This window comes from Sminthopsis crassicaudata, chromosome X (assembly GCF_048593235.1).
Source record: "Sminthopsis crassicaudata isolate SCR6 chromosome X, ASM4859323v1, whole genome shotgun sequence".
Lineage (NCBI taxonomy): Eukaryota > Metazoa > Chordata > Mammalia > Dasyuromorphia > Dasyuridae > Sminthopsis > Sminthopsis crassicaudata.
This window is the reverse complement of record NC_133623.1, coordinates 29,330,230-29,349,647: the sequence shown is the minus strand read 5'-3', so window position 1 is coordinate 29,349,647 and position 19,418 is coordinate 29,330,230. Positions and strand designations below refer to the sequence as shown.

The following is a 19,418-nucleotide window of genomic DNA, read 5'->3' as shown; positions in this document are numbered from 1 at the left end:
TACCAATATCAGCTGTTAACATTCCAGCTTTCAGTTTTATCTTTACTTTTGTGTGCTTTCAGTTCTTTTGTGTTTACAAAATGCCCTACTGATTAGGTAGTAGGTATTTAATCTAGCAAGTGCATTCATACTAGTGTACTTGTCTTGCCAAAGCATGATTCCTATTAATTTTATTCCTATAGGATCCACACAAACTTAAGAATGTCAGACACACTCAAAATGTCCCATCCAAGTCACATGGCTTTTCACTTAACCTACTTCTCCCACTTGGTCTAGAGTCCCCACCTTCCTTATGTTGGCCTTATGCAATTGCAACAGCATCCTTTTGGCACTAGGGAGATTTTTGACCAAGCAGGGACAGAAAGGAAGGGATGTTTTAGAAGTTAGAATAGTATAATCTTTGGAGTTATCTAATCCAATCTTTTGTAGTTGCAGAAATCATTTCTATAATATCCTCGATCATCCATGGTCACCAACTTTTGCCCAAGCATTACTAGTAACACGTGAAGTCACTACTTAAAGAGGGAGCTCACTTTTATCACTGGTTCGCTATTAGAGAATTCTTAACTAGATCAAGCCAAAATTTGCTTCCTTGTAACTTCCGCACGTTAATCCTGATTCTATCTTCTGGAACATTATATAGCAAGTCTTATGCCCTCTCCTACATACAAGCCTTTAAGATAATTAAAGATTGCTCACATGCATGCCTTATCTTTTTTCAAGACCTAACTTTCTTGGTTCCCTCAACTGTTTCTGACTACACTATAATCTTTAGACCCCTTTTCTGTCCTGGTTGACAGCTCCAGAAATACTCTTATCACTGGGTCTTCCCAGATTTCCAGTAAGCATAAGGAAAACCTTTGTTTGTTTTTAATTTAATTTCGTTTTTCTTCAGTTAAAAAAACAATTTTTTTCTACCTCCCATTAAAATAAATAAATAAATAAAGCTTTTATAAGAAACAGGCATTGTCAAGCAAAGCAGTTCTTTGATTGTGCATGTTCAGAAATTCTCATTCTACATCCTGAGTAAAGAAAGAGCTTTCTAATGCAGCTAGGCAACAATAAAATGAGCTATCTTTTGAAGGACTGACCTTTCCATCACTGAACATGTTCTGGTATTTCATGCTCAATGGTAATAACTCTTCTTGATCCAGGGAACAGATGATGGAATACACTTCTTCCTTCATCTTATTAGAGAAGTTGGGAACTGGTACTATGAAGAATGTTGCATAAGATACAAATGTACATGGAATACATATGATATGCATATGTATAATTGCTGGGACCGTTGGTTTTGCTTACATGTTTTTCCTTATTACAAGGAAGGGTTCAGTGAGGAAGGAACAGTAACAACAACAAATGATATGAAAACAAAAATTGCAAAAATATTGTTATTTGTTATATTATACTATTATTATATATCATATTAATTCATTTGATTTATCAATCATCAATTAAAGTAATTGATTCAAATTAATTGGTAATAAAATTACTAATATTGTTATATGTGATTACATATCATATTATATATAATATATAGCAATTATATTAACATAGTATATATTATTGTATATAATATATATTATTAATTATATTGTTAAATTAAAATATTGAACTATAGCCTCCAGAATTTAATACAGTATTCATGGTTTAATGTGAAAAGCACATAATAAAATGGAACATCTCATTCCCATGATATTTGATGTGGACAATGTTTTAATGTCTGGTAAGGTACCCTGAGATTTCATCCTTTGCCCAAATCCCTCTTTGTTCCATGCAGGTGACAGTGTATTCTTAGAGGTTGTGCTAATAGAGCGTAATGTCTAGCAGGTCCTGTCAAGCTGGAAAAATTTCACTTGCATGTTGTTGCAGGGCTCAGCAACAAACACTTTCTTTCTTTGTTTCTTTTTTAAAAAAAATAATAATAGCTTTTTTATTTTCAAAATTCATGCAGAGATAGTTTTCAGTGTTCATCCTTGCAAAACCTTGTTCTAAATTTTTTTTCCTTTCTTCCTTCCCTTCCCCCTCCCCTAGACAACAAATAATCCAATGTAGGTTAAACATGTGCAGTTCTTCTATATATATATTGCCGCATTTATCATGCTGTGCAAGAAAAACCAGATCAGAAGGGGAAAAAAGGAAAAAGGAAAAAACCCCAAGCAACCAAACAACAATAAAGGTGAAAATACTATGTTATGATCCACATTCAGTCCCCATATTCCTCTTTCTGGATGCAGATGGCTCTCTCCATCACAAATTTATTGGAATTAGCCTGAATCACCTCATTGTTGAAAAGTGCCAAGTCCATCACAGTTGATCATAACATAATCTTGTTGTTGCTATGTATGATGTTTTCCACTCACTTCACTTAACATCAGTTAATGTTTAATTCTCTCCAAGCTTTTCTGAAATCAGCTCAGCAGACTGTTTCTTATCTGAGCAAAAATTAGAGAGACTGATCTGACTATAAGGGGGAAAATTGTTATGCCATAGTTACTCCCAAAGATAGTCTCTCTTCTTGGAGGAAGGGAGATGGGAGCGGCATTGGTAAAGGGACCATAGCAATGAAATCACAGAACCTTGAAGTATTGAAGGGGTTAGATTTTTTTAGCCACATGACCCTATTGATTAATACAACTCAGGCTCCACTCATCTCTGAGGAGTTGATTTTTTTCACCCTAAATATAGTGTGTTTGTTAATGATGATAACTTAAAATTCTTTATCATTTAGTGTTTTCACATATATTCCCATTTAAATGTTATAATTGCCTTTTGAATTAGTGAAAACATTAATTATTATGCCCACCCATTTTACAGATGAGGAAACTAAAACTTAGGTTGAGACTTATCTAGGTTCACATGGCTTATAAGTGGTGGAGCTGAGACTCAAATTGGGTCTTCTTTCTACCATCTCATGTTGCTCTACAGCTGTACAGTTAACTGTTAAATTTCATTGTGTTGGATTTTTCTTAGTATGCCAGTCCATTAAGATTACTTTGGATAGCACCAGCCCTGAAGTCAGGAAGACCTGAGTTCAATTCTGGTCTCAGACAATTAATACTTACTAGCTGTGTAACCCTGAGCAAGTCACTTAACCCCAATTGCCTCAGCCAAAAAAAAAAAAAAAAAAAAAAAAAAAAAGAAAGATTACTTTGGATTTTGCTTCAGATACTTTATTAGAGGCAGTATGATAAAATAGCTAGAGAGAAGGGTGGCCTTGGAGTTTTGAAGTCCTGGGTTCAAATGCTACCCTAACCTCTTCAGTCACCTGGCTAGTTCTCTGTAACTATTAGTTACAGAAGGGTTGATCATTTGTGTTAGTGGAGGAAACTTCAATGATGGGACTTAGCTACATGAATGAAATTCTAAGTCTAGGCCCTACCCCTCCCCCCCAAAATATTAGCTACTCCTCTCAGATTTTGTGGCCAAAGATTTAATAAGCATATTTTTTATATTTTTTCCAAGTCTATAGATAAACCTTTTGGATAGAATTAGACTATGGACAAAATTTTCTTATTTGATAATGACCCATTAATCTTTAAGAGATTAATCATTCTTAAAGTACCTGGTACTAGTCATAGCACTCTTTTTTTTTTTTTTTTTTAACTAATATTTTACTTTTCCAACTACATGTAAAGATAATTTTTATCTTAATTTTTGTCTTTTTTTTAAAATTAAAGCTTTTTTTTTCAAAATATATGCATGGATAATTATAAAATTCATCCTTGCAAAACCTTGTGTACCATGTTTTTTCCCTACTCCTTCCTCTAGACAGCAGGTAATCCAATATATGTTAAACATGTGCAATTCTATACATATTTTCACAATTATGCTGCACAAGAAAAATCAGATCAAAAAAGGAAAAAAAAATGAGAAAAAACAAAATGCAAGCAAACAACAAAAAGAGTAAAAATGCTATGTTGTGATCTATACTCAGTTCCCACAGTCTTCTCTCTGGATGCAGATGGCTCTCCATCCCAAGACCATTGGAACCCACCTGAATCACCTAATTTTTGAAAAGAGCCATGTCCATTAGAATTGGTCATTGTATCATCTTGTTTCCATGTACAATGATCTCCTGGTTCTCCTAATTTCACTTAGCATCAGTTCATGTAAGTCTCTCTAGGCCTTTGTGAAATCATCCTGCTAATTATAATTATAAAATATATATTATTTTATATATGTAGTATAAAATATATAAAATATAATTATAAAAATAATATTCCATAACGTTCATATACCACAACTTATTCTCAACATTCATTTTTGTAAATTTCATGTTCCAAATTTTTTCTCCTTCCTTCCCTTTCCTACCCCCTCTCCAGGATAGCTCAAGCAGTCGATTATAAGTTATACAAGTCATAGCATCTCTAAAGCAGTGTTTCTTTATCTGGAAAACAATGATAATGTCTACCTGACCTTTCCTGCAGGATTTTTGTGAGGATCAAATGAAGTAATATATGTGAAAGCTTTAGCATTAGATGATGACAATATAATGATGTTCTCTTCTGTCCTTTTGAGAGTAGCACACTCTGCCAATATTCAGCCCACATTCTACCACCTTATCCATATGAATTAGAACCACCTCTTAAGGCCTGTCAGTATCTCAGTGTAGCTCAGGGGTAACCTTGTGTTGGAAAAAGGGAAGGCCAATAGATCACAGGCAGGGCCCTGGGGAATCTGTGGTCTGAGGTCCAGCTTAGCTAGGTGGAAAGAGGCTCGCTAGAAGGCTGCAGACAGGATGATGGCTTTTCAGCAACAGCAATCCCCAAAGACCATGAAGATGGAGAAACTTCATTGGTGGAAGGCATGCCAATTACTGGCAAATTAGAGGTCCTATCAAAGTCTACAATTATATAATCTGAGACTTTGTGTTATCACGATAGGTTTTGGACATAGCTAAACTATATTTTGTAGCACCTAACACTAAAATGTCTTTTTCAAATGTCTGTTGAATGTTTATGGCATTCTCCCATTATAATAACACTTTCAAAAGAAAAGAAAAGAAAGGTATGAGATCAGTTTGTTGGGTACCTAAATCATCAGTATTTATTATCAGGATGTCGTTTTTCTACAACTTACCCTTCTGGGGTTTTTTGTTTTGTTTTTTTGTTTTTGCTTAGGCAGTTGAGATTAAGTGATTTTCTAGGGTCACACAGTTAGGAAGTATTAATTATCTGAGGCTGTATTTGCACTCAGGTCCTCCTGACTCCAGGGTCTCTGCTGTGTCCACTTTGCCATCTAGCTGCTCCTCACCCTTTTGCTGTTTTTGAAAACCAGGTTATTTCCCAAGCCCAAGTTTCAGGTCTACTTCTCTCATCCAGGATTTCTCCTTGCCTCTCAGATCATGCCTGCAGGGCCTGTGAGCACACTAGAATAGAACTCATTTAGGCCTGGGAATGAGTTCTTTATAATACTGTCTTTTTTTTTTTTTTCTTAATTTTTAAAAATAATTTTTTAAAATTAATTTTATAATTATAACTTTTTTTTTTTTTTGACAGTACATATGTCTGGGTAATTTTTTACAACATTATCCCTTGAACTCCCTTCTGTTCCGAATTTTCCCCTCCTTCCTTCCACCCCCTCCCCTAGATGGCATGCAGTCCCATTCATGTTAAATATGTATAACACTGTTTTAATCTCTCATTATTTTGTGCTACAATTTCTTGTTTATTCTGTTAGACCCTTTTATAGCATGGAGACCATTTTTTCTCCTGGGGAAACCATGGGATTCAAGTAACTTTGCCTGATAGAGTTGCCATGCTTATTGCTAATTATAATAGCCATCTTTGAGAGCTGCAGCTCCTTGTGCCATTCAGTCTTCCAAGGAGGCATAATGGCTACAGCTCCAGACCTGGAATCAGGAAGTCCCGAGTTCAAATCTGTCTGAGACACTTACTAGTGATCTTGGCCAAGTCACTTAATTTCCATTTTTCTCAGTTTCCTTATCTGTAAATAGGGATCATAAGAGTCCCTAACTCCCCACATTGTTGCAAGGATCAAATGAGATACTTATGTTCAGCATCTCATACTGGCACACTGTAGGTACTATAGAAATGTTAGTCGTTAGAATTCTTGCTGATATTATTTTTACAGGTGCTTGCTATTTTGTCAGTGTCCTCTTTCACTTGGTCAACAAGCATTTCTTAAGCTCCTACTATGTGCCAGGTACTGTGTTGGGTGCCGGGGATTCAGAGATCCAAATGATCTGATCTGCTCCCTGATCTCAAGCTCACAATTCAATAGTTGGTAAACAATGGAACTAACAGTTGGGGGCTCAGAAGAGGCTTCATAACTTAGAAGTGAAGAACTAAGGTATTAAGTGTATGTGATAAGAAGGAGATAAAGATGCTGGGGAAATAGAAAGGGCAAGGGGTGGACAGCAGGTAGCTGTGTGGGATGAGGGAGAGTGAGGAGGTGACAAGCCCAAGCTATTGAATTTTGGAGACTGGAAGGGTAGTCAGGCCCTCAGCAGAAATGGGTAACTTGTCAAGATGAGTCTGTTTAGGGAGAGGACATGGATAAAGATAGAGTTCTGTTTTAGATATAGTGAGTCTGGAGAGTCGTCAATTCAAAGTGTTTGCTAACCAGTTGGTGATAAAGCATTGGCATTCAGGAGACAGAATGGGGCTGGACGTGGAGGTCAAGGAATCATCCGTATAGAAAAGAGCAGTAAGCTTGGGAGCTGCTGACATCACCATGGAGGTAGCAGGGTGTTGCAACAGTACATAGAGCCCTGGGACTGGTGTCAAATTCACACTTACTTGCTCTGTGATCCTGGACGAAGTCACTCCATTTCTCACCTTCAGTTTGCTCAAAAAGAAAATGAAGATAATGGGTTCTACTTCCCAGGGTTGTGAGGAGCACTTAGCATAGCACCTGGCACGCTGGAGATCCTTAATAAATAAATACTTGTTCCTTTATTCCCCATCCTCCACCTAGGGAGAAAGTATACCAAAAAAAAGAGGAATTAGGACAGAGTTTTAGGGTACAATCACATTTAGGGATGTAACCTTAATACTGAGATGATAACAGCCACTGGCATGAGCATAACGAGTAAAACAGAACTGGACTCCTTGAGAAAGGAGGAAGGACGAGTTGGCTATAAGACAACGGCCCCCTCAGGCAACTGTCTGTACTGGTGGATAGAGCTTGATAGTGATCTCTAGTATTGTAGAGGTGGGGGCATGGGGAATGAGAGCAGGTGCAGGAGGAAGCAGCAAAGATGCAGTATCATTGGGAAGGGGAGAGTGATGGGGTGGGCACATGAAAAGAACATCAGATGCTAAGTGAAATGAGCAGAACCAGGAGATCATTGTGCACGGCAAACAAGATTGTCCGAGGATCAATTCTGATGAACATGACTCTTACCAACAATGAGATGGTTGAGGCTAGTTCCCATGATCTTCTGATGAAGAGAGCCATCTATACCCAGAGAGGATTGTGGGAACTGAATGTGGATTACAACATAACATTCTCACTGTTTTTGATGTTATTTGTTTACATTGTTTTCTTATTCAATTTCTTTCCTTTTTGATCTGATCTTTCTTCTGCAGCAAGAGAATTGTATAAATATGTTTACACATATTGGATTTAGTTTATATTTTATATATATATTTTAACATGTATAACATATTGGATTTCTTGCCATCCATGGGAGGGAGTGGAAAATTTGGAACACAAGGCTATGCAAGAATCATTGTTGAAAAATTATCCGTGCATATGTTTTGAAAATAAAAAGCTTTAATAAAATTTTTTTTAAAAGAACATTAGAGAAGAACTCACATCCTTGGGAGCGCAACAGTCCCTTCATTGCACACGAGCCCCTATTATCCTCATTCATTGAGATTGCCTAGTAAAGTTCAATCACTTTCTTTCATTAACAAAGACTTTACCCATTGGTTAGTATTAGGTCTGGACTAATCAGTCTCTGTCCTTAATTGCTCAGCCTTTAAAAGATGAAGTTGGCAGCAAGGTGAGCCTTTGAGATGGCTCTTTTTTGCCAAATTCTCAGCAGGATGTCAGAATTGCAATCCTCCATCCCTTTTCCTTGCCTCTTTGCCAGGTTGTTGTGGTTGGTGCTGGTTGGGAGGCAGTCCTGACTGTTGAAATTGCCTTCTCTCATACAGATTACCTCTAATTAGCTCCTTTAATTTACTGTCTCCTAAATTAAGGAGTGTTGCCTGAGGCTTGAGAAGCTAAGTGACTTGCCTGTGGTCACCCTACAGGCATTGTTTCAAAAATACAATTTTGAACCCTGCTCTTCCAGGCACCAAGGATACCTCAAATCCCATTAAGTCACTTTGTCTTTTGAAGCCAGTTTTATAATCACTATAGGGAAATTATCATCTGTATCCTTCCTCTGAACAATCGGAGGAGTAATATTAATCCTGTTGCGCAAAAAAATTTTTTGGGGGGAGATTGAGACACTGGGGTTAAGTGACATCCACAGTCACACAGCTAGTAAGTGTCTGAGGCCAGATTTGAACTTAGATCCTCCTGACCACAGAGCCCATGCTCTGACTACTGTGCCATCTAGCTGCCCTTTTTTTCTGTGGGGAGAGGGTCCCCTTCAGTTTTTAGCATAATAGTATTTCATAACATTCATATATCATAACTTGCCCCCAATTGGCATCCCTTTGTTTCCAGTTCTTTGTCACTATAAAAAGAGCCACCATAAACATTGTTTGACATATGGGTCCTGTTTTTCTTTCTTTTGGATACAGACTTTACTAATGTTATTGCAATTTTTTTTTTTTTTAGCAATGTTATTGCATATTTAAAAGGGCTTGCACTTTGACCCAGCAGATCATAAAAAAGGGAAAAGGACCCATATGTGCAAGAATGTATGTGGCAGCCCTCTTTGTAGTGGCAAGGAACTGGAAACTGAGTGGATGCCCATCAGTTGGGAAATGGCTAAATAAGTTATGGCATATGAATGTTATGGAATATTATTGTTCTTTAAGAAATGATCAGCAGGATGATTTCATAGAGACTTACATGAATTGATAAGTGAACTAAGCAGAACCAGGAGATCATTACATACAGCAACAATACTGGATGAGGATGTATTCTAATGGATGTGACTCTCTTCAACAATGAGATGAACCAAATCAGTTCCAAATGTTCAGTAATGAAGAGAGCCATTTACACCGAGGGAGAGGACCATGGGAACTGAATGTGGACCACAACATAGCATTTTCACTCTTTCTGTTGTTTGCTTGCATTTTGGTTTTCCTTCTCAGGTTTTTTTTTTTCCTTCTTGATCTGATTTTTCTTGTGCAGCAAGATAACTGTATGGATATGTATACCTCTATTGGATTAACATATATTTTAACATATTTAACATGTATTGGACTACCTGCCATCTAGGGGAGGGGGTGGGGGGAAAGAGGGAAAATTTGGAACAGAAGGTTTTGCAAGGGTCAAAATTGAAAATTTACCCATGCATATGTTTTGTAAATAAAAAACTATAATAATAATAATAATAATAATAAAAAACTACTGCTTAATCTAAAAAAAAAAGAGTATGCATAGTTCTAACAACATTCCAAATTGCCTTTCAAAAATAACTAGACCAATTCATAGCTTTACCAACAGTAACAATGTCCCTGTTTGTCCACCACCCCTCCAGCATGTCATTGTCCTTTTTTGTTAGCTTTGCTGATCTGATGGGTGTGAGCTGATACCTCAGAATTGTTTTGATATTCATTTCTTTATTAGGTATTAGGAGAAAAGGTGCAGTGCAACACAAACTAGATATAAATGTAATTGGGAAATGTCTAACAAAATAAATAAAAATACATTAAAACAGATGAGGTTAACCTATGATTTTTCTGAATCAGTACAGCTTACAGGGCTCTGTTTCTGAGTTTAACACTCCTAAGTGAACGCATTTTTTTCTTATAGCTATAATAGCCTGGATTTCTTGTGCTACAAAATGTTTATTTAAATCTTTTGACCCTTTACCAATTAGGGAATGGCTATTACTCTTAGAAATTTGAATTAGTTCCCAGTGTATCTTAGAAATAAGATCTTTGTCAGAGAAACCTGTTGCAAAGATTTATTTTTCCTACTTTTTCTGCTTATCTTTTGATTTTAGCTGTATTGATTTTTTTGCATAAAAATTCTTCAATATTTTGTAATTAAAAGTATCCATTTTATTTTCTGTGAGGCTTTCTATCTTTTATTTGGACATGAATTCTTTTCATAGATCTGGTAGGTAAGTTCTTTCTGGCTCTTCTAATTTGTTTATGATATCGCACTTCATATTTAAGTCACATAGGTGTTTGGAGCTTATCTTGGTATATTGTGTGAGATATTTATCTATACCTAGTTTCTATTACCCTGCTTTCTAGTTTTATCACCAGTTATCAAAAAGTATTCTTCTGCCACTAACTAGGATCTTTGGGTTTATCCAACACTAGACCATTTTGTTTGTTTATTTTTATATGTTGTGTACCTAATCTTTTGTACTGATTTTTTTTTTTTTTGAATTTTTTATTTTATTTTATAATTATAACATTTTTTGACAGTACATATGCATGGGTAATTTTTTACAACATTATCCCTTGCACTTACTTCTATTCAGATTTTTTCCCTTCCTCCCCCAACCCCCTCCCCCAGATGGCAAGCAGTCTTATATATGTTAAATATATTACAGTATAATTTAGATACAATATATGTGTGTAGAACCGAATTTTTTGTTGCACAGGAAGAATTGGATTCAGAAGGTAAAAATAACAGTTTACATTCATTTCCCAGTGTTCCTTTTCTGGATGTAACTGGTTCTGTCCATCATTAATCAATTGGAATTGGATTAGCTCTTCTCTATGTTGAAGAAATCCACTTCCATCAGCATACATCCTCGTACAGTATCATTGTTGAAGTGTATAATGATCTTCTGGTTCTGCTCGTTTCACTCAGCATCAGTTGATGTAAGTCTCTCCAAGCCTCTCTGTATTTCTCCTGTTGGTCATTTCTTATAGAACAATAATATTCCATAACATTCATATACCATAGTTTACCCAACCATTCTCCAATTGATGGACATCCTTTCATCTTCCAGCTTCTAGCCACTATGAAAAGGGCTGCCACAAACATTTTGGCACATACAGGACCCTTTCCCTTCTCTAGTAGTTCCTTGGGGTATAAGCCCAGTAGTAGTATGGCTGGATCAAAGGGTATGCACATTTTGATAACTTTTTGGGCATAATTCCAGATTGCTCTCCAGAATGGTTGGATTCTTTCACAACTCCACCAACAATGCATCAGTGTCCCAGTTTTCCCACAGCCCCTCCAACATTCATCATTATTTGTTCCTGTCATCTTAGCCAATCTGACAGGTGTGTAATGATACCTCAGAGTTGTCTTAATTTGCATTTCTCTGATCAATAGTGATTTGGAACACTCTTTCATATGAGTGGAAATAGTTTTAATTTCATCATCTGAAAATTGTCTGTTCATATCCTTTGACCATTTATCAATTGGAGAATGGCTTGATTTCTTATAAATTAAAGTCAATTCTCTGTATATTTTGGAGATGAGGCCTTTATCAGAACCTTTAACTGTAAAAATTTTTTCCCAATTTGTTACTTCCCTTCTAATCTTGTTTGCATTAGTTTTGTTTGTGCAGAAACTTTTTAATTTGGTGTAATCAAAATGTTCTATTTTGTGATCAATAATGGTCTCTAGTTCTCCCTTGGACACAAACTCCTTCCTCCTCCACAAGTCTGAGAGGTAAACCATCCCATGTTCCTCCAATTTATTTATGATTTCGTTCTTTATGCCTAAATCTTGGACCCATTTTGATCTAATCTTAGTATGTGGTGTTAAATGTGGGTCCATGCCTAGTTTCTGCCATACTAATTTCCAGTTTTCCCAGCAGTTTTTGTCAAATAATGAATTCTTATCCCAAAATTTGGGATCTTTGGGTTTGTCAAAGATTAGATTGCTATTTTTATTCACTATCTTGTCCTGTGAACCTAACCTATGCCACTGATCAACTAGTCTATTTCTTAGCCAATACCAAATGGTTTTGGTGACTGTTGCTTTATAATATAGCTTTAAATCAGGTACACTTAGACCACCTTCCTCTGACTTTTTTTTCATTAGTTCCCTTGCAATTCTCGACCTTTTATTCTTCCATATGAATTTTGTTGTTATTTTTTCTAGGTCATTAAAATAGTTTCTTTGGAGTCTGATTGGTATAGCACTAAATAAATAGATTAGTTTGGGGAGTATTGTCATCTTTATTATATTCGCTCGGCCTATCCAAGAACACTGAATGTCTTTCCAATTATTTAAATCTGACTTTATTTTTGTGGCAAGTGTTTTGTAATTTTGCTCATATAATTCCTGACTCTCCTTTGGTAGATATATTCCCAAATATTTGATACTATCGACTGTTATTTTGAATGGAATTTCTCTTTGTATCTCTTGCTGTTGGATTGTGTTGGTAATGTATAAAAATCCTGAGGATTTATGTGGATTTATTTTGTATCCTGCGACTTTGCTAAAATTCTGAATTATTTCTAATAGCTTTTTAGCAGAGTCTTTGGGGTTCTCTAAGTATACCATCATGTCATCTCTTTTGTACTGATTGACCTATTTCTTAACGAGTGCTAAATTATCTTGATGATTATTGCATTGTGGTATAATTTGAGATTGAGACTACTATACTAGGCTCCCTTCTCACTTTTTCATCATTTCCTTTAAGATTAGGATTTTTCTTTTAAGTTTTATAAAGTAATCCTTTGGTGGTTTGGGTTGGCATGAATAAGTAAATTAATTTAGAGAGTTTTGTCATTTTTATTATGTTGAGTCAGTCTACCCATGAGCAATTAATATTTCTTCAATTATTTAAATCTCTCTTTATTCGTGTAAAGGGTATTTTATACTTGTATTCTTATAGTTCCTGTGTGTCTTGTCAGATAGTTCCAAGTATTTTGTACTGTTTGTAATTATTTTAAATGAAATTTCTCTTGCTTTTTCTTCCAGATAGGTTTTGTTGGCAATATATAAAAATGTTGATGTTTTTATATGTGTTCATTTTATATTGTACAACTTTGCCATAGTTATTTTTTTAGTTGTGCCTTTATGGTTGTCTAAATCATCATATATCTGCAAAAAGCAATAATTTTGTTTCTTTTTTGCCAATGATTGTTCTGTTTCTTTTTCTTGCCTTGCTGTTAAAACTACCATTTCTAGCAGTATATTAAATAGTAATGGTGATAATAGATATCCTTGCTCTATTCCTGATCTTATTGGAAAAATCCACCAATGCTTTTTATTTTATTTTAATTATTAATTTTTGGCAAGGCAATTAGGGTTAAATGACTTGCCCAGGGTCACACAGCTAGCAAGTAAGCATCAAGTCACCAGTGCTTTTTAGTATTTTTATACACCCAGTTTCGTGGATTTCTTTTTTTTTTTTTTAATTGAATTGTGTTACTTTTTTTTTTTCAGGATTTTTTTTTTTTTTTATTTCCAAAACATATGCACAGGTAATTTTTTCAACATTGACCCTGCAAAACCTTTCGTTCCAAATTTTCTCCTCCTTCCTCCCAATCCCTCCCCTAGATGGCAGGTAGTCCAATACATGTTAAATATGTTAAAGTACATGTTAAATCCAATCCAATATATATATATATATATATATATATATATATATATATATATATATATATACACACACACACACACACAGTTATCTTGCTACCATTATCTTGCTGCACAAGAAAAATCAGATCAAGAAGGAAGCAAAAGAAAAACTGAGAAAGCAAATAACAGCAGAGAGTCAGAATGTTGTGTTGTGGTCCACACTCAGTTCCCACAGTTCTCTCTCTGGGTGTAGATGGCTCTCTTCATCACTGAACAAGTGGAACTGGTTTGAATCAACTCATTGTTGAAGAGAGCCACTTGCATCAGAATTGATCATTGTATAGTCATGTATAATGATCTCCTGGTTCTTCTCATTTCACTTAGCATCAGTTCATCTCTAAGCCTCTTTGAAATCCTCTTACTGGTCATTTCTTATAGAACAATAATATTCCATAGTATTAATATACCACAATTTATTCAGCCATTCTCCAATTGATGGGCATCCATTCAATTTCCACTTTCTAGCCACTACAAAGAGGGCTGCCACAAACAGTTTTGCACATACAGATCCCTTTCCCTTCTTTAAGATCTCTTTGGGATATAAGCCCAGTAGAAATACCGTTGGGTCAGAGGATATGCACAGTTTGATAACTTTTTGAGCATAGTTCTAAACTGCTCTCCAGAATGGTTGAATCTGTTCACAGTTCCACTTATGATGTATCGGTGTCCCAGTTTTCCCACATACAGTCCAACAGTTGTCACTATCTTTTCCTGTCATCTTAGCCAATCTGACAAGTGTATAGTGGTATCTTAGAGTTGTCTTAGTTTGCATTTATCTAATCCATAGTGATATGGAACACCTTTTTATGTGACTACAAATAGTTTTAATTTCTTCATCTGAAAATTGTCTGTTCATATCCTTTGACCATTTATCAATTAGAGAATGCCTTGAACTATTAAAAATTTGAGTCAAATTCTCTATATATTTTAGAAATGAGGTTTCTATCAGAACCTTTGAATGTAAAAATATTTTCCCTTCTAATCTTGTCTGCATTAGTTTTGTTTGTACAAAAACTTTTTAACTTAATGTAATCAAAATTATTCATTTTGTGATCAGTAATGATTTCTAGTTCTTCTTTGGTCACAAATTCCTTCTTCCTCTACAGATTTGAGAGGTAAACTATCCTACGTTCTTCTAATTTGTTTATAATATCATTCTTTATGTCTAGATCATGAACCCATTTCGACCTTATCTTGGTATATGGTGTTAGGTGTGGGTCAATGCCTAATTTCTGCCATACTAGTTTCCAAATTTCCCAGCACTTTTTATCAGCTAGTGAGTTCTTATTCCAAAAGCTTAGATCTTTGGGTTTGTCAAACACTAGATTAATATAGTCATGGATTATTTTGTTCTGTGAACCTAAGGTATTCCACTGATCAACTTCTCTATTTCTTAGCCAGTACCAAGTAGTTTTGATGTCCATTGCTTTATTATATAGTTTTAGATCTGGTACAGCTAGGCCATCTGAATTTGATTTTCTCTTCATTAATTCCCTTGAAATTCTTGACCTTTTGTTCTTCCAGCTGAATTTTGTTGTTCTTTTTGTCTGGGTTAGTAAAATAGTTTCGTGAGAGTTTGGTACAGCACTAAATAAATAGATTAATTAGGTAGTATTGTCATCTTTATTATATTTGCTCGGTCTATCCAAGAGCACTTGATATTTTTCCACTTGTTTAGATCTGACTTTATTTGTGTGGAAAGTGTTTTGTAATTATGCTCATATAGTTCCTGACTTTCCCTTGGCAGATAGATTCCCAAATATTTTATCCTATCAACAGATATTTTAAATGGAATTTCTCTTTCTATCTCTTGCTGTTGGATTTTGTTAGTGATGTATAAGAATGCTGATGATTTATGTGGATTTATTTTGTATTCTGCAACTTTGCTAAAGTTATGGATTATTTCTAATAGTTTTTTTAGTTTATTCTCTAGGGTTGTGGATTTCTGTACACATGTTTACCTTTCAAATGTACATTAATACCATTTGTCCCCTTCTATTAGAACTGTTTCCTTTGAATAAAATATTGGTTTCCATTTATAGCCCAGTCCATAACCCCCAGTTTTAGTGATAGCTGTGAAATCAAGTTTAATTTCTTGTATTACAACTTTCAAGCTTACTTTGTTAACAGTTTGACTTTTGCTTTGGTATATGCACATATGGCATTTTATGTATAGTTATCAACCTGGAGATGATTATTCATCTCTAGATTCTAGATACCACCACTATTTTACAGAAATCTTCATTCTATTTCGTCCACAGTGTTTTCCATAATATTTAGTTTTATGGTTTTATTGAGTTTTTTTTTTTTTTTCTTTCTCTCTCCCTCATAATACTATCTAAAGCCTTCTTACTCAGGTCAATGCTTCTCCTGTCAAACACATTATTTCTTGTTTCTGAGATATGGAAAACAGCGAACAAATCCTTTTGTTAAATGTGAAATCTCTGTGACCAGATATTCTGATCTTCAGCTTTAAAGTTTGCAAAGTGTTTTAAATAGATTCTCACAAAAAACTCTTTGTGTACTATAGAGATTTTCCTATTTTACATATTAGGAAACTGAAGCATCCAGAGGTTAAATGACTTCTCCAGAGTCACACAGCTGGTGAGTGTCAGAGGCAGAATTAGAGCCTTTCTTTTTCACCAAGTTAGTATTTCCAGTACCCCATAATTCTGGATAAGCTGTTTTCATTCTCTTTGTTTACCGTGTGATGTGGACCATTCTGTCTCTTACATCTGCTCTTTTCCTGCCCACTTGTCCTTCCTTCTGCTTTTAATGGTATACTTAAGAGATGTTAAAGCTGTCTGTGTTGTGAAAGTATTTTCATTTTTAAATTCATTATCTTATTTTCACTGTAGCAGTTTACTGTCTTCTGATACAGGAAATAGGAGACCTTTTTATTTTGTATGTTTTTCAGACTGGGAGACTAAGCCTGAAATCAAGCAGTCTTCTCCAAAGCATGACTTTTCTGAAGAAGGCTCATCTCATGGGGAGATAATAGAAAGATTCACAAGGGATGGTTCCTGGGATTCTATGTTTCTAGAAAGCTGGGACTGTAAGGGCCAACTAGAGAGAGAGCAGGGCCTTCAGGAGAGCCACATGAGGCAAATGACAATGACACACATGAAAACCCCTGCTGGAGACAAAGGTCATGAATGTAATGAATTTGAGGGAACCTTCAGTCTGAAGTCTATCCTTGTTACACAGCAGAATGCTCCTACAGAAGAAAACCTTCTTAATTGTGATGCACGTGGAAAAAGCCTCAAAAAGAATTCAGATCTAGCTAAACTTCAGAAACTATATGGAGTGAAGAAGGCTTGGAAATGTGGCGAATGTGGGAAAGGCTTTAGGAACCGCTCGGCTCTTATTGTACATGTGGGAATTCATAGTTCAGATAGACCCTTTAAGTGTACAGAATGTGGGAGTGCCTTTAGGCAGAACTCATCCCTTTTGAAACATCAGCGGTCACACACTGGAGAGAAGCCCTTTAAATGTAATGAATGTGATAGAGCCTTTAGTCAGAGTTCATCCCTTATTGACCATCTGAGAATTCACACTGGAGAGAAACCTTATGAATGCACTGAATGTGGGAAAGCCTTCAACAAAAGTACACATCTGACTCAACACCAGAGAACTCATACTGGAGAAAAACCATATGAATGCATTGAATGTGGGAAAGCCTTTACCCGGAGCACACACCTTACTCAGCATCAAAGGATTCATACTGGAGAAAAACCCTATAAATGCATCGAATGTGGGAAAGCCTTCAAGGATGCTTCATCTCTTAATCGCCATCAGTTTATTCATACTGGAGAGAGACCATATAAATGTGGTGACTGTGACAAAGCCTTCAGCGGGCTCTCGAGCCTCATTCAGCATAAGAGAATCCATACCGGGGAAAAACCTTATGGATGTAAGGAATGTGGGAAAGCCTTCAGCCAGAGTTCATCCCTTACAAAACACCAGAGATTCCATACTGGAGAGAGACCATTTAAATGTAATGCATGTGATAGAGCCTTTAGTCAGAGCTCATCCCTAATTCATCACCAAAAAACTCATACTGGAGAGAAACCCTTCAAATGTAATGAATGTGGTAAAGCTTTCAGTCAGAGCATACACCTTACTGAACATCAAAGAATTCATACTGGAGAAAAACTCTACAAGTGTAAAGAATGTGGGAAAGCATTTAGTCGAACTTCATCCCTTATCGACCATCAAAGAATCCACACTGGAGAGAGACCCTATGAATGTAACGTATGTGGGAAAGCCTTCAGCCAAAGCTCATCCCTTACTAAACATCAAAGAACTCATACTGGAGAAAAACCCTATGAATGTAATGAATGTGGAAAAGCATTTAGTAAGAGCTCATCCCTCACTCAACACCAGAGAATTCACACTGGAGAGAAGCCCTATGAATGCGGTGAATGCGGGAAAGCTTTCAACAAAAGTACACACCTCACTCAGCACCAGAGAATTCACACTGGAGAGAAACCTTATGAATGCAGTGAATGTGGGAAAGCATTCACTAGGAGCACACACCTTACCCAACATCTTAGAGTTCATACTGGGGAGAAGCCCTATAAATGTGATGAATGTGGAAAAGCTTTCAGTGATACTTCATCCCTTACTAGACACAAGTTCATTCATACTGGGGAGAAACCCTTTAAATGCGATGAATGTGGGAAAGCCTTTAGTGGCCTCTCGGGCCTTATTCAGCATCAACGAACTCATACAGGGGAGAAGCCCTATGAATGTAATGAATGTGGCAAAGCTTTTAGCAGGAGTGCTCACCTTATTGAACATAGGGGAACTCATACTGGAGAGAAACCATACAAATGTAAAGAATGTGGGAAAGCTTTCAGTCAAAGCTCACACCTTACAAAACATCAGAGAACTCATACCGGAGAGAAACCCTATAAATGTTGTTATTGTGAGAGAGCCTTCAGCCAGAGTTCGTCTCTTATTCAACATCAGAAGATTCATGCTGGAGAAGAATACTGTATGTAAAGAAAAGCCTTCAGCCTTTTGAATGGATGATCTGTCACTCTTTAGCCAGCATCAGAAGTCTTGCTTTATGAGTTCAGTGAATACAAATGTGTATCGAGCATGTACTATGTACATAGGGTTACATAGAGTAATTTACACAAAGAAATGTTAGGCACTCTTGCAAAAATAGTTCCCTCCTCCAAAAGTTCTTGTGGATTGAGGGATGATCCTAGAGGGAGGGGGGAGGGGGGCTGGAGTTGGGTGATTAAAAGATTAAATGTTGTAAATGTGGAATCTTAAGTATATTTCTGAATATTGTAATAGGAGTCAATGGGAATTTCCAAAAGCAGTGTATCATTTACATGCTATCGTGTATTTGAGCTTCTGAATCCCTAGGAATCCCTTGCAAAGGAGAGGGAGCTGCCAAGAAGTTCTGCCAAGTGGGCTAATGCTCATGAGGTAGAGTTGTGAAACTCTTAAGGGCACTTTTGAGGAGAATTATGTGAGAATTTCTTATCATAAATAGGGAACTTACAGGTCATTAAGTTCAGGGATTTTCACACTTTTTGAACTCACAGAAACTTTATATTAACAAAAAATACAATTTTGGTTCAAATGGGAAATGGCAAAATTCAAAATATGTAAATATAAGTAACATTGAAATTGAAGTTGTTGGATTTGTAATTGAATATCTTTATGTGCTTTAACTTGGATCAAGCTCAAACAGATAGAACAATTTCCCTTGTATTGTAAGTTTTAATACTAACTAG

General features: G+C 36.0%; 1 protein-coding gene across 1 annotated transcript in view; it reads left to right on the top strand.

Moving 5' to 3' along the window:
* The window catches only part of LOC141548928 (uncharacterized), a 30,921-nt gene extending 12,283 nt beyond the window's left edge, over positions 1–18,638 (top strand). The window contains 2 exon segments of the mRNA XM_074278235.1: positions 16,580–18,465; positions 18,468–18,638. Of these exon segments, the coding sequence (XP_074134336.1) occupies positions 16,580–18,465; positions 18,468–18,503 (1,922 nt within the window). The 3' untranslated portion in view covers positions 18,504–18,638.
* Positions 18,639–19,418: the final 780 nt, after the last annotated feature.